General features: G+C 40.5%; 1 protein-coding gene across 1 annotated transcript in view; it reads right to left on the minus strand.

The window, feature by feature from the left end:
* The window catches only part of LOC129671906 (cathepsin M-like), a 39,513-nt gene extending 16,520 nt beyond the window's left edge, over positions 1-22,993 (minus strand). The window contains exons 1-6 of the mRNA XM_055601073.1: positions 22,924-22,993; positions 21,679-21,777; positions 21,222-21,352; positions 20,995-21,123; positions 18,102-18,215; positions 17,784-17,826 (exon numbers count right to left, since the gene is read on the minus strand). Of these exons, the coding sequence (XP_055457048.1) occupies positions 17,784-17,826; positions 18,102-18,215; positions 20,995-21,123; positions 21,222-21,352; positions 21,679-21,777; positions 22,924-22,993 (586 nt within the window). The remainder of the gene's footprint in view (positions 1-17,783; positions 17,827-18,101; positions 18,216-20,994; positions 21,124-21,221; positions 21,353-21,678; positions 21,778-22,923) is intronic.
* Positions 22,994-23,505: the final 512 nt, after the last annotated feature.

Consider the following 23,505-nt stretch of genomic DNA (forward strand, 5'->3'; position numbering starts at 1 on the left):
TTTCTTTAAGTGTTTCTCTGCCATTCGATGTTCCTCTTTCGAGAATTCTCTGTTTAGCTCTGTTCCCCATTTTTTAAGTGGATTACTTGGTTTGTTGCTTTTCTGCTTCTTTAGTTCTTTATATATACTGGATATTAGCCCTCTGTCAGATAAAGGGTTGGTAAAGATTCTTTCCCAATCTGTAGGCTGTCTATTTGTTTTGATGACAGTGTCTTTTGCTTTACAGAAGCTTTTCAGTTTCATGAGGTCCCATTTATTGATTGTTGCTCTTAGAGCCTGTGCTGTTGGTGTTCTGTTCAGGAAGTTGTCTCCTGTGCCAATGAGTTCTAGGCTGTTTCCCACTTTTTTTTCCAACTGATTTAGAGTATCTGGTTTTATGTTGAGGTCCTTGATCCACTTGGACTTTAGTTTTGTGCAGGGTGATAAATATGGATCTATTTTCATTTTTCTGCATGTAGACATCCAGTTGGTCCAGCACCATTTGTTGAAGATGCTGTCTTTTTTCCATTGAATGGATTTGGCTTCTTTGTCAAACATTGAGTATTCATAGGTGTGTGGGTTTATTTCTGGGTCTTCTATGCGATTCCATTGATCCTCCTTTCTGTTTCTATGCCAATACCATGCAGTTTTTATTACTGTTGCCCTGTAGTACAGCTTGAGATCGGGAATGGAGATACCTCCAGATGATCTGTTGTTGTACAGGATCGTTTTGGAGATTCTGGGTGTTTTGTTTCTCCATATGAAGCTGAGAATCTTTTTTTCAAGGTCTGTAAAGAATTGAGTTGGTATTTTGATGGGAATTGCATTGAATCTGTAGATTGCTTTTGGCAGGATGGCCATTTTCACAATGTTAATCCTACCAATCCATGAGCACGGAAGATCTTTCCATCTTCTGAGATCTTCTTCAATTTCTTTCTTCAAAGACTTGAAGTTTTTCTCAAACAAGTCTTTCACTTGCTTGGTTAGAGTCACACCAAGGTACTTTATGTTATTAGTGGCTATTGTCAAGGGTGTTGTTTCCCTAATTTCTTTCTCAGCCTTTTTGTCTTTGGTAGACAAGAGGGCTTCTGATTTTTTTTGAGTTGATTTTGTATCCTGCCACTTTGCTGAAGGTGTTAATCAGCTGAAGAAGTTCTCTGGTTGAATCTTTGGGGTCGCTCATGTATACTATCATATCATCTGCAAATAGTGACACTTTGACCTCTTCCTTTCCGATTTGTATCCCCTTGATCTCCTTTAGTTGTCTTATTGCTCTGGCTAGGACTTCAAGTACAATGTTAAAGAGATATGGAGAGAGTGGGCAGCCTTGTCTTGTCCCTGATTTCAGTGGGATTGATTTAAGTTTCTCTCCATTGAGTTTGATGTTGGCTATAGGCTTGCTGTATATTGCCTTTACTATCTTTAGGTATGTGCCTTGTATCCCTGATCTCTCCAAGACTTTAAACAGAAATGGGTGTTGGACTTTGTCAAATGCTTTTTCAGCATCTAAGGAGATGATCATGTGGTTTTTCTCCTTCAGTTTGTTTATGTGGTGGATTACATTGATGGATTTCCGTATGTTGAACCACCCTTGCATTCCTGGGATGAAGCCTACTTGGTCATGGTGGATGATATCTTTGATGTGTTCTTGGATTCGGTTTGCAAGTATTTTATTGAGTATTTTTGCATCAATGTTCATAAGAGAGATAGGTCTGAAGTTCTCTTTTTTTGTTGGATCTTTGTGTGGTTTAGGTATCAAAGTGACTATGGCTTCATAGAATGAGTTTGGTAGTGTTCCTTCTATTTCTATTTTGTGGAATAGTTTGAGGAGAATTGGTGTTAGTACTTCTTTGAAGGTCTTGTAGAATTCTGCGCTGAAGCCATCTGGTCCAGGGCTTTTTTGGAGGGGAGACTGTTAATGACTGCTTCAATTTCCTTGGGAGATATAGGACTATTCAGTCTTTCTACCTGATCTTGACTTAATTTTGGTAGATGGAATCTGTCAAGAAAGTTATCCATTTCATTTAGATTTTCAAATTTTGTGCCATATAGGCTTTTGTAGTATGACCTAATAATCGTTTGGATTTCCTCAGTGTCTGTAGTTATGTCACCATTTTCCTTTCTGATTTTGCTGATTTGTATGGTTTCTCTCTGCTTTTTAGTTAGTTTGGCTAAGGGTTTGTCTATCTTGTTGATTTTCTCAAAGAACCAGCTTTTTGTTTCATTGATTCTTTGGATAATTTTATTTGTTTCTAATTGATTGATTTCTGCCCTTAGTTTGATTATTTCCAGCCGTCTGCTCCTCTTGGGTGTATCTGCTTCTTTTTTTTCTAGGTTTTTCAGTTGGGCCATTAAGTTGTTTGTATGTGATGTTACGGATTTCTTCTTGTAGGCACTTAGTGCTATAAATTTTCCTCTGAGCACTGCTTTCAATGTGTCCCATAAATTTGGGTATGTTGTGCCTTCATTTTCATTGAATTCTAGAAAGTCTTTAATTTCTTTCTTTATTTCTTCTTTGACCCAGCTGTCATTGAGTAGTAAGTTGTTCAGTTTTCATGTGCGTGTCGGGTTTTTGTTGTTTCTGTTGTTGTTGATGTCCAGCTTTAGTCCATGGTGGTCAGATAGTATACAAGGGATTATTTCAATCCTTTTGTATCTGTTGAGGCTTGCTTTGTGACCAACTATATGGTCTATTTTGGAGAAGGTTCCATGTGGTGCTGAAAAGAAGGTGTACTCTTTTGAGTTTGGGTGAAAAGATCTGTAGACGTCTATTAGGTCCATTTAATTTAGGGATTCTGTGAGTGCTTTTATTTCTCTATTTGGTGTCTGTCTGGTTGATCTGTCCCTTGATGAGAGTGGGGTGTTGAAGTCTCCCACTATTAAGGTATTAGGATCAATGTATGATTTAAGCTTTAAAATTGTTTCATTTACGAATGTAGGTGCTCTTGTATTTGGGGCATAGATATTCAAAATTGTGATGTCCTCTTGTTGGATTTTTCCTTTGATGAAAATATAGTGGCCGTCCTTATCTTTTTTGATTAACTTCGGATGAAAGTCTATTTTATTAGATATTAGGATGGCTACTCCAGCTTGTTTTCTGGAACCATTTGCTTGAAAAACATTTTTCCAGCCCTTTACTCTGAGGTAGTGTTTATCTTTGTTGCATAGGTGTGTTTCTTGGATGCAACAGAATGTTGGGTCTTGTTTCCGTAACCATTCTGTTAGCCTGTGTCTTTTTATTGGTGAGTTGAGTCCATTAATATTGATAGATAATATTGACCAATGCATGTTAGTTCCTTTTGTAATGGAGTCGATGATCTTACCTTGTTTCATTGCTTGTTTTCTTTTCATTTTTGTTGGGATATTATCTGTATGCCCTGTTTTCTTGGATGAATTCGTTTTCGTTGGATTGGAGTTTTCCTTCTAGTATCTTCTGTAGGGTTGGTTTGCTGTATAGATATTGCGTAAATTTAGTTTTGTCATGGAATATTTTGTTTTCTCCATCTATGTTGATTGAAAGCTTTGCAGGGTATAGTAGTCTGGGTTGACATTTGTGATCTCTTAGAGTCTCCATGATGCTTGCCCAGGCCCTTCTGGCTTTCATAGTTTCTGATGAGAAGTCTGGTGTGATTCTGATAGGTCTACCTTCATATGTTACTTGGCCTTTTTCCCTTGCTGCTTTTAATATCTTTTCTTTGTTCTGTAGATTTAGTGTTTTGACTATGATGTGACGTGATGTGTTTCTTTTCTGGTCTAGTCTATTTGGTGTTCTGTAGGCCTCTTGTATATTTATGGACATCTCTTTCTTTAAGTTGGGAAAATTTTCTTCTATGATTTTCTTGAAAATATTTTCTGGACCTTGGAGCCTGGGGTCTTCTTTTTCATCAATTCCTATTATTCTTAGATTTTGTCTTTTCATAGCATCCTTGATTTCTTGGATATTTTGTGATTGGAATTTTTCTGATTTTCCTTTTTCTTTGAGAGAAGTATCAATTTCTGCAAGTGTGTCTTCAGCTCCAGAGATTCTCTCTTCCATCTCTTGTATTCTGTTGGTGATGCTTACTTTTGTGGTTCCTGATCTTTTCTCAAAGTTCTCCAGCTCAAGAGTTTTCTCATTTTGTGTTTTCTTTATTGATTCTAATTCTGTTTTCATGCCTTGCACCATTTCTTCCATGTGTTTGAATTTGGATTCCTGTCTCTCTACGATGGACTCTATTTCTTTGTTCATTTCCTTTTTGTATGCCACTAATTTTTTCTCTACTTGTGCCTCTATTTGTTTGGCTATGTTTGCCTGTGTTTCTTTAAGGGTTTTGTCTATTTCTTCTTTCTTTATCTCCAATTGACTGGCCAACTCTTTGAAAGATTTGTTCATTTCCTCCTTATGAGCCTCAAATAATTGAGCAAGCATGGCTTTAAGGTCATTTTCCTGTGCTTCTGATGACTTGGAGTATCCATCGATTTTGGGGTTTGCTGGTGAAGTCATGATGTCCTGATTTATGTTGGAAGTGTTCTTTCGCCTACCCCTGGCCATTGGCTTATCTGAGACCTTCCCTGTTTGTTTTTGGATTCTGCCGATCAGACTGGTACTGTCTCTCTCTTGAGTCTGGAGAATTCTTCAGGAAGTTGAGAGAGGTCCCGTGTCCTTAGCGTGTGCTGAGGACTAGCTGTACCTGTGGGAGGAAAGTACGCAGGCGCAAACAGAGGCAAATGCAAGCGTGCGTGCGTGTGTATATGTGTGTGTGTGTGTGTAAGTGGGTGTGGGCGTGTGTCTCAAGGGACAGAGTGATGGCTAATGTTGAACCCTTGAGTGTGTGGGAGGGGCTCTGCAATGTATATGTCGCAGGCGCTAGTGATGATCGCAGCGCAATTTCTGGCATTAACTGCCTTAACTCCTCAATTAGACCCACAGAGCAGGAACTTCAATGTTCCAAGTGCCCCTCTGTTTCCCAAAGTGGGTATATGGGTGGGAGGGGTTTCGATGCCTGGCTTCTGTTTTAGCAGGACCCAGTATCAGTGGAGCTGCAGATTCTCAAGGGTTCACTCACTTACAGGCAGGTCACTTGGCAGAGAACAGGGTATCTGGGCTCTCTGCTCTCTGGTTTGGCCCTGCTTCTTTGATGTGCTCCGCCAGTTCCGTGCTGTTGTCACTGCCAGGTTATGAGGTCTTGCTGCAGCTGGAGATTTCAGGGTGGTCATGTCAGTGGGAATCGGGGTAACCAGTCTTTCTGTTCTCTGGTTTGGCCCTGGTTAGTCTTAAACTGGAGGGCTGATGTGCCCCGCCAGCTCAGTGCTGCTCCGCCGCCAGGTTAGAAAGTCCCGCTGTAACTGGAGACTGGGTTGCTAGTCCAGATGCTTTCTGGGAAGTCCTGGGGTCTCTTCACTGTGTTCTCCAAGCTTCGGAGGCCCAGCGCCTGGTGTGTCTAGCTTGTATGGCGTTTCTGTCTGGTTTTGGTGAGTATATAGCGTATTCTCTGTCACTGTGGGATTGGGCGGGCCGTACCGTCAGTGATGGCGCTCCTGCGGAGCTAGTATGGCGTCTAGCAGACTCGGGCCCTGGGAGGATGGTGCAGCCGCCGCGAGTGAATCTGGGGCTCCGAGACCCAGTACTGCTGGCCTTTGCCGATAAAGGGCTTGGGGCTCCGCCTCAGTGGCTGCAGGCCCCAGGCAGTTAGTTCTGCGCTGAGAAAGGCTAGTCCGCTGTGTGGAGGAAGAGGGAGGTCTGGGGGAGGGGAGTGCCGAGAGATCAAAGGATCGTTTCTCACCTTCCCCAAACAAGTCCCTGGGTGACCCGAGACCAAGGTTTTCACCTCCTGCTATGTTCCCTGTTGTTTAGAAAGTCTCTCCATTGTTTCCCTGGCTTCAGAAGTTCTTCCACTCATCAACTCAGAACTTTATCTCTTCCACAGCTCAGAAACTGTGTGTGCTAGTCGCCATCTTGGCTCCGCCCCGACATCTCATTCTATCTCTTATCAGACTAACTTTGACTTCTAAAATCATGATATGCTTTGTGACTTCACCCTTAAAAATCAGTATGTTATTTTGATATTGCAAAAGCATTTTTTTACAAAAGGTTTAAGGCTATGAAACATTTTAAAGTTTATCAGGTATTTTCAAGTACACTTTTAAAATTGTTCTATATTTTCCTATTATGTAGTTGGTTCTATTTGACTACAATGCTAAAATTTGGTTATGAGGGGGAGTCCAAGATGGTGGTGAGCAGCTTACACCATATCTATGGGGCACAGGATCTGAAACTCCGTAATTGTTGAGTGGAGGGACTGCTGAAGCCAGAACATTGACATTGAGGCTTTCTTGGCAAGAGGGGACAACTTGTGAACTGGGACAGTTTGGATCCAGGTCACCCATGGATGTTTCTGGGTAGTGAAAGTAGCGATTATTCAACCCCCCTGCACTTCCTCTTGTTCAAAGCATGGGACTCCCTGTTTGGCAGAGTTGGCAGTGGTTGCCCCAAGCACAAGCCTCAGTGCTCAGTGACTGAGACAGCAGAGGCAGCTGCCCAAGTATAGGTCTCCCTGACTGGTGACCAAACAGTGGACAACATGGAGCTGACAGATCTCTTACACTCTCATTTGCCCTGCAGGTCCTAATCTAAAAGTAGAGAACAAGCGAACCTCTATGCTTTCCTATTAGGCCTATAAGCAAGTGAGTGTGCCTTCAAGTGAATGCACGCAGGGCCCCAGGTCCAGGGTCCTTCTAAGCTAGCAGCCAGACATTGGATCACTCCCACCAACACCTCCATCATGGGCAACATAGGGATCCTTGGGACAGCGTTCTCAACATTGTAGCCCCTTTTCTGTGGGTCTACCAGTGGAATCCAGGCAAACAATTCCTGAAGCCCAGACAGATCTGAATGGAAGGAGAACAGTACAACAGGCCTATAGGCCGCTGAGGTATTCAGGGCACCCCTTAACAGCACCAGCACCCTCTCCTGTACTTAAGATCCTCTCTTCCAGGCATGTACATGCTTTAGCACCCTATCCTTCAAAGCACACTTCCATGCACAAGCCCACGCTTGTGCACAAGTGTCTTCCCTTAGCTACAGCTGAAACACCATTACCCACTCTTGAGCCAGTGGACCTCTCTCATCTTCCTGAAGACTACTCCAGACACCAGAGATAGACGGACCCAATATGAAGTACAGACTTCAAGAACAAACAGAGAAGGTTAAGGATAAAGCAGATGGCTAGAGGTCTGCATAAGAACACATATAACAAAAAATAGGACAGCATGGCTTCGCCAGCAACACCAAAAATCAATGGATAGGATAATTCAACAGAAACACAGGAATATGATCTCAAACCGATGCTTATCCAGTTATTAGAAGCACGTAAAGAGGAAACAAACAAAGGTCTCAAAGAAAGTGTGATTTTTATACCTTAGTAAAGACAGTTAGATTAGTGTTTGGTAATGCCTGTTTTCATGTCAATAGTTGAGCATGTACAAGAGGGACAACTTCTGATTTTTTGCACTGTTAAGAATGAGGTCTTCAAAAAAAAAACAAGGTACCTAGCACACACAACCTTTAACCTCTGCTAACATGTAGCCTGTGGTAGCTCAGTAACCAATTGGTTCCCCATAGTGAGGGGAACAAGGACTATTTCTAACAGGAACTCAATGACTGGCTCTTTGGCCTCCCCACCCCCCAAGGGAGGAGCAGTCCTGTTAGGCCACAGAGGAGAGCTTTGCAGCCAGTCCTGAAGATACCTGATAAAACAGGATCGGATGAATGGGGAGGAGGTCCCCCCATCAGTGGACTTGGCAAGGGGCACGGTGGAGATGAGGGAGGGAGGGAGGGACTGGGAGGGAATGAGGGATCGGGACACGGCTGGGATACAGAGTTAATAAAATGTAACTGATAAGAAAAAAATAAAATTCAAAAAAAAAAGAAAATGTGTGGCTCATTGTGAACTGTGGACACCTGGAGAAGAGCGGCAGGGATATCACCAAGTCTGGCTCTCTTGTATGTTTTACCATAAAAAATGATGGCTTTACTCCAATAAATGTTTTATGCCACTGATTAAAAAAAAAGAAATAATATTTATTATAATTTGATGACTTATATGTGTTTATATGCATTGCAGATGATTAGTTTATATAATTGATAAATAAAATTGAATGTAAATGATAATATATAAATTAAAATGTCACATAAGAGAAAGATCATGAACATGGTTCAGAACACATGATAATTAGGAGGTTCATTGTCAAAGATTCACTATTCCTGAAGGCCCTATAGTAGGCCAAAGATTCTTTCTCATAGTAGAGGAGCTGGCTAAAGGTAATCATAGGAACTTGCTCTAAATTCTTAAGGGCCTCTGCTGGGGAACAGTTATGGGTCCAGTCACAAAATGAAGACTGTGTTCTTATCTGCCACTGAGGACTCAGATCTAAGCAAGTATATTGGGTTAAATAGTTCAAACGACAGAACATTCTACACAGGAGCCTGGACCTGCTTATGGCTCTACTCAAAACCAGCAGCTTTAAGTTTCACTTGCTGTAAGTGAAGAATGTGTTGCTTTCAAATTCTAAATAGACCACCAAGCTCTGTGCAATTAGTCCATAAAACTTCCTCCCAGGCACATGCAAGCAACCCTAATTAAATTCAATGGGACATACACCCAAGAGGAGAAGAGGGTTTGTTGGGGAAATAGTGTTGAAGGGAGGCAGCAAAGTTTAACAAATGATGACATGACTAAATAAATTATGTACAGAAAACTGTCAGTGAATAAACATTTAAAATATGAATAGTATTCTAAACGTCCCTAACAAACATAAATAGAAAGAAGACATAAAGCAGCTAACAGCAATAGCAGCAACCACACACCCTTAAACAACCTAGTAAAGATCTTCCTCAATAAAAACATCAAGACAACAAAGAAAAAAAAATGCATGAGAAGCTTGATGCAAAGGAACCCATCCTCATCAATGGCAGAATTTTGTTCAAACAATTCCTAAACACTACTAGAAGCTTATCAGAGTACTTACTAAAATTCTAGTGACAGCCTTTTGAAACCTTGAAATATCAATTCCAAATTTTATTTAGAAGCACACACATACACACACATATACACATAAAACCTTAGTCCAGAAAAAGCCTGGACAGAATGATGATAAAGTATCACAATAACTGATGTCACATTACATTGCAGAGCCATAATGACAAAATCAGCATAGCATCAGAACAAATGTCATATAAACTTAAGAAACAGAATTCAAGACCCAGATGTGAACACCCACAGCCAAAATCCTCTAATATTTGATAATGTTGTCAGAGGCATGTATTATAAAACTGACAACCTCTTCAGCAAATGGTTCTGGGAAAGGTGGATTTCTACATGAAAATGACAGACTAGTTCTGTAGAACTCACTCTAAGCACACAATCAAGTGTTAGTTCAACAGGATCAAAGGTCTTAATGTAATAGCCAAGACTTTGAAACTACTACAGAACAATACAGGAAAAATACTTCAAGGTCAAGCACACAGAACTGTCTGAAAGGAGTAATAATGCTGGATAGTACTTCAGGGAAGGCTACAATTGATTACAAAAAATTAAAGAGCTTCTGCACAGCCAAGAAAAAAAAAAATCAGCAGACTGAAGACACAGCATACATAATTGGAAAATATTTTGCTAGCAAATCTAAGACAGGGTATTAATATTCTAGAACATAAACACCTTCAAGGGAAAAGACTCCAAAGACTCAGATGCTCAAAACATTGGCTACCTCTCAGGAGCAGCCAAAGCAAGGGCAACTGCATGTAAGGTTTTGGGAGTTTCTTAGACAAAACTGCAACTTCAAAGAGAGCTTCTCAACCTGGTTTTGAGGATTTTGTTAGTATCTTGGTTTTTGGAGGGAACATTGTCAAACCTGATGGAAAAATTTCACATGAACTATGTGTATTTATATACTAATTTATTCGTATCATAGTTGTTTTTAGGTGATAGTTAACACTATGATTTCTTTTGACTTTTTCAGACATTCTTGCTGTTATTTGACCTCCCGCCTTTCTTTTCTATGAATCTTCTTCTTCCTTCCTAATTAGACCCCTCTGTTTTTCCATTTCCCTCTTCAAATACTGATACTAAGATAATGATCTGTCCCTTTGTATTGTATTTATTGTTCTTCCTAAACCCCAACCAGCAATGCCACCTTTATATTTTCCTGGTCTCTATAGTTACTTACTCCAGGCTATATACATACATTTGTAGATTTAGAGCTACGACCCTTTTGATAAGAAAGCATATAGGATATCTGTATATCTGGGTTACTCCACCTTTCCCAGAACCATTGGCTGAAGAGATTGTCAGATATTTTATTCATTTTTCTTCAAGTCAAATATTATGAAGTCACCATGTAGTTCAGACAAAAGGCCCAGAGCTCCCTGACCTGGAACTGACCCGAGTGACACTTCTCTGAGCACTAGCTTCTATGGCAACAGAAGGGAACATGCAGGATTCCAAATGAATGAAGCAAAAAGCAGTCTTGTTCAGCTATGAACCACAACAATGACCAATGAAGCATGATAACCCTAAGGATGCAGTAGCACACAAATATCGGGGGCACCCAACTGCCCGTAATTGAGCCTAGAATCCACTCAACAAGAAGGACAACATTATTGGTACTGAAAACTTAGTGAATGAGCCAAGGCTAGTGAAGACAGGGATCTTGCAGGAGAATCTAAAATCACAAGTTATTAAGCCAGCATAATTACTAACTTCATTATAATAATTATCCTTAAACGGACAAATAAGTGCATTTCTTTTTCCCTCATCAAGGTAATTTCTCTTTGTAACAAGTAGAGACTATTTCCAAAAACTATAACCACTCAATGTGCAGAGTTTTGAATCCCAGTCCCAGGTGATATACCTGCAAAACAATACCTGCCTTTAGGTTTATGGATCACTGCAGAACATGGAATTAAAAGAATGTAAGAACCAGAGGAACAGGGAATTTTCTGTGTGATTGTGTCTCCTCAAAATGTCAAATGTTATACCTATAAAGTCTCAGCAACATGAGTGCCCGAGCATAATAGCAATAGACATGCCAATGTAAACACAGAAAAGACAAGGAGCATTCAACCCTACACAAAGTGTTATAGGCAACTAATGAATGCTGACAGCAGCAGAAATAGTCTTTCCCAAGGAAAAACATACCAATTTATTATTTAATTAGAAACAGTGAGCCCTGAAAACAAATATGATAGTAACATTATAGGGACTGAGAAAGATATATATATATATATATATATATATATATATATATATATGTACTTCTGAATACATACACATATTGTTAGATACAATAACAAATAGTGAAAAGAAAAAGTAAATTACAAAAAGCAAGAGAATATATGGGAAAGTTTGGAAGAAGGAAAAAGGAGAGAGAAATGGTATAATTATAACTTCAAAAGTTAAAAAAATATATAGCTTATCCCAAGATGCTGAAAAAGCATTTGACAAAATCCAACATCCATTCATGTTTAAAGTATTGGATAGATAAGGGATACAAGGCACATATCTAAACATAGTAAAGGCGATTTACAGCAAGCCTAGAGCCAACATCAAACTGAACGAAGAGAAACTTAAAGCAATCCCACTGAAATCAGGGACAAGACAAGGCTGCCCACTCTCCCCATATCTCTTCAACTAGTGCTGGAAGTCCTTGCTAGAGCAATAAGACAGTTGAAGGAGATCAAGGGGATACAGATGGGAAAGGAAGAAGTCAAATTATCACTATTTGCATACATGAGTGACCCCAAAAACTCTACCAGGGAACTCCTACAGCTGATAAACACCTTCAGCAAAGTGGCTGGATACAAAATTAACTCAAAAAAAAAAAAATCAGTAGCACTCCTGTATACAAAAGACAAAAGGGCTGAGAAAGAAATTAGAGAAACAACACCCTTCACAATAGCCACAAATGACATAAAGTACCTTGGTGTAACCCTAACCAAGGAAGTCAAAGACTTGTATGAAAAAAATTTCAAGTCTCTGAAGAAAGAATTAGAAGAAGATATGAGAAAATGGAAAGATCTCCCATGCTCATGGCTTGGCAGGATTAACATAGTAAAAATGGCCTTCTTACCAAAAGCAGTCTACAGATTTAATGCAATTCCCATCAAATTGCCAACACAATTCTTTACAGACCTGGAAAGAAAAATTCTCAACTTCGTATAGAATAACAAGAAACCGAGAATTGCGAAAACAATCCTCTACAATAAAAGATCTTCTGGAGGTATCTCCATCCCCGATCTCAAGCTGTACTATAGAACAACAGTTATAAAAACAGCATGGTACTGGCATAGAAACAGAATGGTGGATCAATGGAACCGAACAGAAGATCCAGAAATAAGCCCACACATTTATGGACACCTGATTTTTGACAAAGATGCCAAAACCATACAATGGAAAAAAGATAGCATCTTCAACAAATGGTGCTGGTCCAACTGGATGTCTACATGTAGAAAAATGAAAATAGATCCATACTTATCACCCTGCACAAAACTGAAGTCCAAGTGGATCAAAGACCTCAACATAAAACCAGACACATTAAATCGGCTAGAAAAAAAAGTGGGGAATACCCTAGAACTCATTGGCACAGGAGAAAACTTCCTGAACAGAACACCAACAGCACAGGCTCTAAGAGCAACAATCAATAAATGGGACCTCATGAAATTGAAAAGCTTCTGTAAAGCAAAGGACACCATCATCAAAACAAAGCGACTGCCTACAGATTGGGAAAGAATCATCACCAACCCTTTATCTGACAGAGGACTCATATCCAGTATATATAAAGAACTAAAGAAGCTGAAAAGCAACAAAGCAAGTAATCCACTTAAAAATGGGGAACAGAGCTAAAGAGAGAATTCTCTATAGAGGAACATCGAATGGCAGAGAAGCATTTAAAGAAATGCTCAACCTCATTAGCCATTAGGGAAATGCAAATCAAAACAACCCTGAGCTTTCACCTTACACCCATCAGAATAGCCAAGATGAAAAACTCAAGGGACAACACATGCTGGAGAGGTTGTGGAGAAAGGGGAACCCTTCTCCACTGCTGGTAGGAATGTAAACTTGTACAACCACTCTGGAAATCAATTTGGTGCTTTCTCAGACAACTAGGAATAGCGCTTCCTCAAGATCCAGCCATGCCACTCCTAGGCATATACCCAAAAGAGGCTCAAGTACACAAAAAGGACATTTGCTCAACCATGTTTGTAGCAGCTTTATTTGTAATAGCCAGAAGCTGGAAACAACCCAGATGCCCCTCAACTGAAGAATGGATGCAGAAACTGTGGTACATCTATTCAATGGAGTATTACTCAGCAATGAAAAATAAGGAAATCATGAAATTTGCAGGTAAATGGTGGGACCTGGAATGGATCATCCTGAGTGAGTTGTCCCAGAAGCAAAAAGACACTCATGGTATATACTCAATCATATAAACATACAACATAGAATAAACCCACTAAAATCTGTACATCTAAACAAACTAAGCAAAAGAGAGGACCCTAACTGATATGTTCAATCCCCATCCTGAAAGGCAAAGAGGATGGACATCAGAATAAAAAGAAAACAGGAAACAACCTCGGAACCTGCTACAGAGGGCCTCTGAAAGCCAGAAGAAAACAGGAAACCACCTTGGAACCTGCCACAGAGGGCCTCTGAAAGTCTCTGCTGCGCAGACTGTCAAAGCAGATGCTGAGCCTGATGGCCAACTGACGGGCAGAGTGAATGGAATTTTATGTAAGAAGTGGGAAACAGTAAGAGCTGGAGAGGACAGGAACTCCACAAGGAGAGCAACAGAACAAGAAAATTTGAACATAGGGAACTTCCCAGAGACTCATACTCCAACCAAGGACTATCCGTGGAGATAACCTAGAACCCTGACAATGCAGCCACTTCTGATGAGAACTGATAGACTAAGATCAGAAGGAAGGAGAGGAGGACCTCCCCTATCAGTAGACTTGGGGAGGGGCATGCATGCAGAAATGGGGGGGAGGGTGGGACCGGGAGGACAGGAGGGAGAGGCTTATGGGGGGATACAAAATGAATAAAGTATAATTAATAAAAGTTAAAAAAATTTAGCTTAGAAATGGCCAATGAACCCATGAGTTATCTAAGAAGGTTTATAAATAGTTTTTAAAAAGTTCAGTGTCCTTAACAATAAGAGAAATGCATATTTAAATGCCTTGAGAGTCTTCTACCTGAGTTGGAGTTGATGCTATCAGGAAGTCAAAGGACATGACAAGTAGAAAGCCTGAGAAGAGAGTCAGTGTCCACTGCTAATGGGGATGTAGATTGTTACCAATGGGAATTCAGCATGCAGGTTTCTCAAAAAACATAATTATAACTGAAATGCAGCAAAGTCAACATACCTGACACATTCATACGCCTGTGTTCAATGCTGTGCCATTCACAGCATCTAAATGATGGGACAGCCTACACATTCATCATCCATGAAATGATGAATGAATTACAAAAACAAAACAAAACAAAACAGAACAAACAAACAAAAAAACCCACAATATGTTTACTCAGTAGATTTTCCCTCAGAGACAGAAAAATTGACACCATGACATTTGTAGGAAACCCATGATACTGGAGATTATTATATTCAGCAACTAAAACCAGAATATTAAAGATAAAAATATGGACATTATGATGTATTGGTCCTGGATTTAAATATGTTTGGCAGGGTGGCATAGCTAGGTTATTTAATAAGAAAGGGGACACTGCAATAGAAGAACGATATCATAAGTTTTGGAAACCAATAAAAGGATTTGTTGATGGTGAATACATTCACCCTTTAGGCCAGAAAAGTAAGAATCATTTATTAAATAACTTGCTGCATGACAGAGGGCTGGGAGTAGCCTCAGGCAGGCCTTCAGAGAAAAGTATTGTGTGTCAAGGTGTAAGAGATGACTTCCATTTTGGGAGATGTATTACTCATGGTTCCCTGGCATGCAACTGGCACCATGAGGAAAGCAGTGTGGAGTGACATGTGTACAGCTTTGGGGAGTTAGAAAAAACAGCTGTGTATAAACATCTCAGTTACATATTCTCTGCCAGGAATGTATGCTCCATATAAGGAGGCTGATCCTGCTTGATAACACTCAGTCACAGAGAGGAACTTACCGAATGTGCAGGTGTTACTTCCTGCTGTGGTTTGAATGTAAAGTACATCTCACATCCTATAATGTTTGTCTCTAGCTAGTGAAGAGGCAGAAGAATACAGAAAGGAGCAGAGATGAAGAGCTCCAGAGATTAATGTAGGAAAGTTAGCAGGAGAGTCACAACTGAACACCTCCAGTCTACCTTGTAATGCACCTTCAAAACTTTGGCTATATATCTCTCTGCTTTCTCTTTCTTTCTTTCTTTCTTTCTTTCTTTCTTTCTTTCTTTCTTTCTTTCTTTCTTTCTTTCTTTCTTTCTTTCTCTTTCTTTCTTCCTTTCTTTCTTTCTTTTTTTGTAAGGGTCATTGCTGAGTCTTAAAATCCTGGAAAAGGGAGTGGCTGCACTGCAGATTCAAATATGTGCCTCTAACAACGGGAGAGTTGATATGGGTTGGTTGTGGCATCTTTAGGGTGTTCTGGAAAGCTATTCCCTAGAAAAATGAGATCCTACTATCAGTACATAGACAATCATGCACTTAATATCCAAAAGTGTCTGAAAACCAGGCAGTGAAGTGTGTGAAGAACCATTTCTATATGCATGGAAACCTCAAAGTTTCCTGAGTCATGGGTCCTGAGAGGCACTGAGGTAGTCCCTTGTTCTCAGGTCAGAGCATTTGCAAGCAGGTTCTGAGGGGCAGCTCATGGAACTGGGAAGGTGAAATCTAACTAGGAATGGAGTTCAGAGGAGGTAGAAGGCCAGAACCAGGGGCTATCCACCAAAGAATGCTAAACCCATAGAAAGAGACTGCCTACAAAAGAGTTTACATATCCTACAGGGATCATACAGGGACTGCTGAGGCACTTAGGTATCTGTGTGAACTATGAAATTCAGTGTATGATGCTTTTCCTGATGGATTTTTGTTTTGCTTTGGCTGTTCCTTGCTATGTTTCCATAATTCTATTTTGGAATGGAAATTCATACTCTGTGCACTTGTCTTTTGGAAGCCTGTAATGTGCTGTCATTTAATTTTAAGGTAGTAACAGTTAATGGACTTCCTTGAGTCTAAGAAAAACACTGGACTTTGGAGATTGACAATTTCTGGAAATATGATGATTTTTGAGGCTGGGCTGAATGCAGTTTGCAGCAAGAGACAGCCATGTACCTTTGTATGCCTGGGCTCAGTAGGGTTATGAAAAAGTCACTTGAATGGATACTACACTCCTTTGACCACAGACGTTATCACCCGCTGAGATGGGTTGTATGTGATCACAGTATGGCTAGTACATTTCACTGATATGTGTGTATGAATATATCAGTATGAATATATATATATATACATTTTATATGAATATACAACCAATATAATTTTGTATATTCATATAAAATGGCACACATGGTCAAGGAACAGGGCATTGAAATGGAAGGCGCCATCTCTGCACTGAGCAGCTTTCCAGTTGCCAGTTAGATTTGGTGAATTCATGGGAATGAACAATTTGGAATCCTAGAAATTTCCATACAGACTTTCAGATCACTGCCAAAAACCCTGGAAACATGCTCAACCAGGGATGGAACCCTGACTGTATATTAAGAGAACCATGCAGTCTTTTGCTTAGAATACAATGCTACAGTCAGTCATACCTTCATGCAGAATTATGTGTATAAACACATAAAAACTTACTGAAACAAAACTAGAAAGAAACAGAGTTTAAAATCCAGCATGGTTTATATTGTTTATATTAAAGCAAAAATTAAAAATCCTTGTGATAATCATTTATATAAATGACTTCATAGCATGGATTAAAGAATTAGTGATTTTTTTAGTATAAATATGCCCCAGAGTTCACATCATAGTGTTGATCTTACATGAATTCAATATTATAGTTCATACAGCACATGCTCGACACTGCATAGGGAGCTCCTGCTGGTTTTTCTCCTAGTCCAGCCTGTTCATCACTGTGCAGCTCATATTTAGGGGCAGAAGTTTCCTGAGGCAAGGCAGAGTAAATTCTTCATTCCTATGCTATCTTATTGTTACCAATGAAGTCACAACAACTGTTAATCTGGCTGAAATAAAAGCACATATCACATTAATTAGAAAGACTGCCACACAATGGCTCTGTCCCTGTACAGAGCACCTTTCCTTTATATTCACCATATATAATGCCAAACTACAGTACTCGATCATGAAGGAAAGGTTGTCAATGACACCCTAATTTAAACTCTCTCCACATTTCATAAAGAAGAACACTCAGTCAAACAGTGGCTTTATGTTTTTCCACAGCTGACACAAGTGTGGACTTCAGTTCCCTTTTGGCTTCATGTGGACATTTGAAGGTGGGAATGTGACTCTGTCATCTCTGATCCTCCACTCATGGCACAGAGCTGCTCTTTCTCAAATCCCCAGTCTCAGGGAAACCAGCACGAACCATTTCTTCTGTACACGTTGATTTTCCACAGCAGTTTGTCCTGAATTCTTCATGAGTCTTCATAAAAACAAAACAAAATAAAACAAATAAAACATTGCAAACTAGGTACTAGAAAGAATCTCTAGAAAAGAAACAATGTTAACAATTCATGTGATAGTCACCATGTCACTAAATTCATTCAGGCCCATCAAGAAGCTGGTCTTGCCCTGCTCATATTCTTCATTGTGCTCCTCTATCTTCTTCTTGTTATCTTCCCACACGGCTCTTCTGTGTCCTTCCTCATCCTAGAAAAATACAACAGATAGTGTATTCTCAAATTCACTCTACATGCAAGGTGTGTCGTGACAGGGAAAGAGGAGCCAGGATGAGGATCTCAGGACACTGCAGCCAGCTGTGCTCTCCACCCACAGGAACAGCAAAGCTCACCACCTGGAGTTCATAGTGCATGCCTTTAGGCCTTGTGATGCTTGGTCTCTATGGCCACACTTAGGCCCACAGACTCCCAACAATAAGAGCCCTTCTTTCTGAGATCCCTCTGGACAGTGTCCATGTTACCAACCGGGCTGTAGGCTTTTCGAAATTTCATCTTCCATTCTTCCCATTCAGCATCCAAACTGGGATCAGATGGAGCAGCTGAGGCCATTCCCAAGCAAGGATGAACAGGAATACAGCACTAATCAGGCCTCAAAAACCTAGAGACCAAGGGGTTGTTCAGTACCTCATGACTAGCCTCAACATACACACAAACAAGTAATATTATGCACACTGACTAGGTTATATTTAGGAATATATGTGGAATTATACATATTTAGGAATTATATGTGAATGTAATAATAATTAATGAAAAAGGATGATAGAATTTAAAAAGACTCAGAAAAGGTATTTCTGAGGGTATGAAGGAAAAAAGGGAAAGGAACAACGATGGAATTCTATTATTACCATGCCCTCCTCCAAAAAAATAGACAAGAAAACAAAACAAATAATACAACCTAAGAAATAAGAGCAGAGCTATGAGAATGTTTTTGGAGCATCAGTCAATAGGATCCAGGGCCTACATACCTTCCTTGTCTTTGCTCTCACCTGGAGTGCTGCAGTTTCTGTTCATAGGTGAAAACCAGGTCTGGGCTGTTCAGTCCCTCCTAAAAGCAACTAACAAAGACAGCCAGTGGTACAGGAACAGAGCAGCCTGTAGCCCTGCACTTTCCTGCCTGGGGCACTGGAAAATCCTTTCCTGGAGCCTCAGCCTCTCTCACAGAGCAGTCACTAGCCAGCTTGACTAGTGAGTCAGATACTACAAGCAGGAAACCATGGTTGGGGAACTAACCAGACCCAAGGTGCAAGCTGTGTCATACAGGATGTGGCTTTTCTGAGACTCCTAGAACTCACAGATGTTCTGTTTTCTTTAATTAACAGTCTTTAGAGAACAAAATCATGGCAGGATGACACCAATGGGGACAGCTAATGCATCTCACAGTCCCACCTCAGATTTTGCATCTGTAGGAAGAGCAAATGCTGGCCTACAAATTGTGAAAAGCTGCTGACAGCACATCAGAAGCTTCAAGTAGTGTGTATCTGTTTGTGTCTGCCTTGCCCAAAACTCAGCCTTTGGCAGACAGCAGCATCTTCAGAGAGCATGAAATAACCAGCAAGAAACAGAGGTGACAGAGGCACTTGCATGAACATCAGTGTTTCAGTGCAGGGCTTCATAGTGTTTAGAAAAAGTACTAGAGATGCCCAAACCGAAGAGCAGATGCTGCATGCATTCCAAGCTAGGTGGCCTACATGGTTAGACTGGACATGAGGAAATTACTGTGTGGACCTCATGGTTACACTGACTAGCACAGCTGGGCCTATGATCACAAAGAAAATTTAACAAAAATTAGAAAGCACTACAGTTGCTTTGTTTTAGAAAATACAGAGAATATAAATTTCTGCATGTGTTCAGAAGTTTCTTTCTATTTTGATATCTCACATGAAAATGTATGCCTGAGCATTTGCCTGGCCATTTTTCCTTGTTGTGCTCTAGAGTTTTACTGAATTCTTGTCTGTCTGATAATTGAGACCTGAAGACTTTGGGATGCTTGTTATAGGCAGAACTGGATGAATAGATGGATATTTTCCTCAAAAAAAATGCATTTGTTCTCTTCAAGTCAAATTGGATGAAAATATAAGCAGAAAATTGATATACAGATAGTAGCAGTTCAGAGATGCTGAGAGAGAGATAGTTTTTCCCCAGGGAAGAGTGCAGTGATTGGTTTTTCAATATCAAAAGTTTGACCTGAAAACATATATACAATTAGCATTATACAGACTTTGGAACACAAGTAACAACCATTAATGAAAAAAGAGACTATGAATTGAAAGTGAGCAAGAGGAAGGAGCATTTGTAGGAAGGAAGGGGATGGGGAAGTGATATAATTATAATATAAAAAACTGAAGTAGAAAGAGGTTCACACCACAGGAGCAGTGCAGTGTAAGAGAATCAGGAACCACATTTTTGCACAGAATACAAACAATTTTCACTTGCCAAGTTAATGTAATTAAAATCATCAAATTTTAGAAAAGTTCAAATTGACATTCAGGTCATTGCCGATAGAATGCACCTAAAGCCCTGGAAACAAAGCTTAATCAAGGATGGAATGCTGACTCTGAGGAAAAGGTTACTCACACTTCCTGCCATAACACCATCAAACGTCAGTTATGCCTTCAAGCAACACTGTGTGTTAACTACATAAAAATTTACTACCAGTAAAACAGAAAACAGAATATTGCATTTTAAATAAAGCATTATTATAAAGACATAACTTTGTATATTCTTTTTTCAAGTTAAATTTTAAAATTATTCTGAGAATCATTAACATAAAAGAGTTGAGAGCATGAGATAAACCATTGGTAAGGTTTTATTAGTGTGAATTTGCCTTCGAGTTCACATCAGAGTGTGGATCTTAAGTGCCCTGAGTGTAGGCTCTCATACAGCATGGGCTGGAAACTGAGATGGGGAGTCCCCCTGCTCTTTCTGCTTCCTCTTCTCCCAGTTTAGATCTTGATTTTCACCATCAGGTAGCTCCCATCTTGAGACAGAAGGCTCTTGAAACAAAGGCACAGTGGTTGCTTCACTCCTTGCCTAAACCAATATTGCCATCCATGTTAGTCTGTCTGCAAGCAAAGCACAGGTGGCATTAATTAGAAAGAATGCAGCATTGTGGCTTTATCACAGTACCTCCCCTGGAACATCTTTCCTTCAAGGGCACTAGCCATGCTTAAAGCTCAACCTGCAGTATATCTATCCTGAGTGAGAAGAAAAGGCTGTCACCAAATATCAACTTTTTCACTCTTCACACTTAGTCACATAGTAAACTGAATATTTTTCCACAGCTGACATAAGCGAGGACTTCAGTTCCTTCCTGGCTTCCCCGTGGGCAGTTGAGAGTAGGAATGTGGTACTGTCATACCTTATTCTGCACGGGAAACATATCACCAGGCTCTACCAAGCCCTCTATTTCAAGGATGTCTCCAACTGGCTGTGTTTGAATTCTTTCCTTCTCTCCTAACATTGGGTATAAAATGTCAGTCATTAGTTTCTTCAGTTCTTCATTAGTCGTCATGGAAAAAGCAAATAAAACATTGAAAACCAAGAGACTAACTGAAAGATCTGAAGTGAAGAAGCACCGAGTTAAGCCATCCAAGTCTCACTCACCAGGTCACCAAAGGCCTTCATATCCACGTTGAAGCCATTCTTCTCCTGGCCATTTTCCCTATTGTGCAGTTCAGACTTCTTCATAAACTCATCCCACATGGCTCTTCTGTGTTCTTCATTCTAGAAAGAAACATAAATGCCAGTATTTGCTTATATGAACCTCACATACAAGGTGACCAAGTGGATTTTCTGTCACAGGTCAAGAGGAGCCATGGAGAGGGATCTCAGAACATACAGCCACCCATTCTCCACACCCTGAATTTCAGAAATGCAGGCCACCCTGTGTTCATAGTTTCACAACTTTAATCAATTCTTTGGTGATGGTTGACCCTTATGGCCTCTTTTATGCCTCTGTAATCCTAACAGCAAAGGCCATTCCCTCTGAAATTGCTTTGGACAGTTCCCATGTTACCAACCAGCCTGTTGGCTTTCTCATCACTTATCTTCTGCTTTTGCAATTCATCATCCATAGTAGGATCAGGAGATAGAGCAGCTGATGCCACTCCCAGGCACAGGATTACTAGGAAGTCATGTTTACCTAGAGGAAAAAAAGAGGTATCTCAGTCTAAGTATTTCATAGCTATTTTTTTTAACTGAGAAATTAAGGCACCCACGGTGTATCAAGACTGTTTGAACTATTCCAAGTATTTATCCAAACAATGTGGAAAAAGCCAAGGATGTGGTTTGTTTGAAGAAAGTAGATGGAGCTATTTAGTAGTAGCTGCTCATGGCTATAGGGAAGGAAGCAGTAAATAGTGTGACAGTTTTCAGACAAATGTTCATATACCTCATGATTTCAGAAGTTAAACCTGCAACTAAGGACTGAGGCAGAGCTGTCCTAGGGTTTGTGTAGACTTAGGAAACTTCAAGAGATGAGGGACATTGGACATCTTTCTGCCATGTTACCCCGTGTCTTGGACACTCCTCTCTTGAATGATAACAGTTTACCTGTCCTTCCCAGAGAACCTAGCAAAGACTTCTACTCATCCCTCTGACCCATAGTTGTCCTTGTGCCTCCTGAGTCCCCACTCAATGCCTCAAAAAGGAAGGGGTTCATAAGATATTGCCTCTAGAAGCCAGAACCATTAGCGTGATGAGGTAAAAAGGAGACTGCTCCCAGGATTCTCAGCTCAAGACCTCACAGGTCTTCTATTTAACTCCACCAGAAGATGCAAGTCAGGGCCATGCTTATTGGTATTTCTTCTGCACAGGCCAAAAGAGACCAGAGATTTAGATTATATTGATATGGGGAAAGGTGATCCTAACTAAATGGGACCTGTAGGGCATGGCTGCCATTTTGCAGGGAACCAACTAGCGCTCCCTGTGACTGGGTTCAGACTGTGCTCTCAAGGATCTAGTATGAACGTGGATGCCTAAGGGGCCCAGTAGGCTCTTTGGATCCTCCACTCATCCTCCTCTGCTTCTCTACACCAACGCTCCTGAAGGTAAATTTTTTTCTCCTTTGTAATAGGTCTTCCTCATTCTCCAGGGAGTCCCTGCAGGGCGCCCTGCCCATCCCCAATCTACTTTGGCAGAGCCAGGGCCCCACCTGGGATGTCCAATGCTGTGTTGGTGCACTCTGCTGACTCAGCTCTTCAGAGGTCCCTGGGAATCCACAATCTAGCCCAGCTGCACACTATTCAGTCTTTAAATCACTAGTCTGTGGCTACTAAGCCCCACCCACCCATTCTAATATCTTTATGATTGGCTGTGTTGATGGCAGCATTGACCCGAGGCTGTAGGGCTCCAGGCATTTACAGAAATCTGATTTCACCCTGTCCTGAAGGATTGAGTGTGGGTTGCCCTGGTGGACAATGGGAGAGAAGTACAAGGGCCTCTTTTTGAGGAAGGTTGGGAATGAACCTTGAGTCCTTGACTCATTTAGTACCTGATGGTATGCTTCATGGATTGTTTTAAATAAAATGTTTTCAGGTGTTTCGAGTGGACTTTCAGCCTAAGCACGGTTTTAACTTTGAATAAGAAATTTCCTGGAGTCATGAGTCAGATTATTCAAGTGTAATGCCTCCTGGTGGGAGTACAGACCCTAGGATACTTCCCCAATGTCTGGGTTGGATCCAGGTGGCTATCACAAAAATAGTTAAGGAGGAACTAGGAAAATGACTGCAATTTAGAACATTTCCTGATTTTGCAGAAGACTTGAATTCAGTTCCCAGGACTGTTAAAGTTCCAGAAAATTTATTACCCTATTCTTGCCTATTTTTGAGCACTAGACACAAAAGTAGTACAGGTGAAGCATACATACACA

The sequence above is a fragment of the Psammomys obesus genome, unplaced genomic scaffold (genome assembly GCF_907164565.1).
Source record: "Psammomys obesus unplaced genomic scaffold, mPsaObe1.curated_primary_1811, whole genome shotgun sequence".
Classification (NCBI taxonomy): Eukaryota; Metazoa; Chordata; class Mammalia; order Rodentia; family Muridae; genus Psammomys; species Psammomys obesus.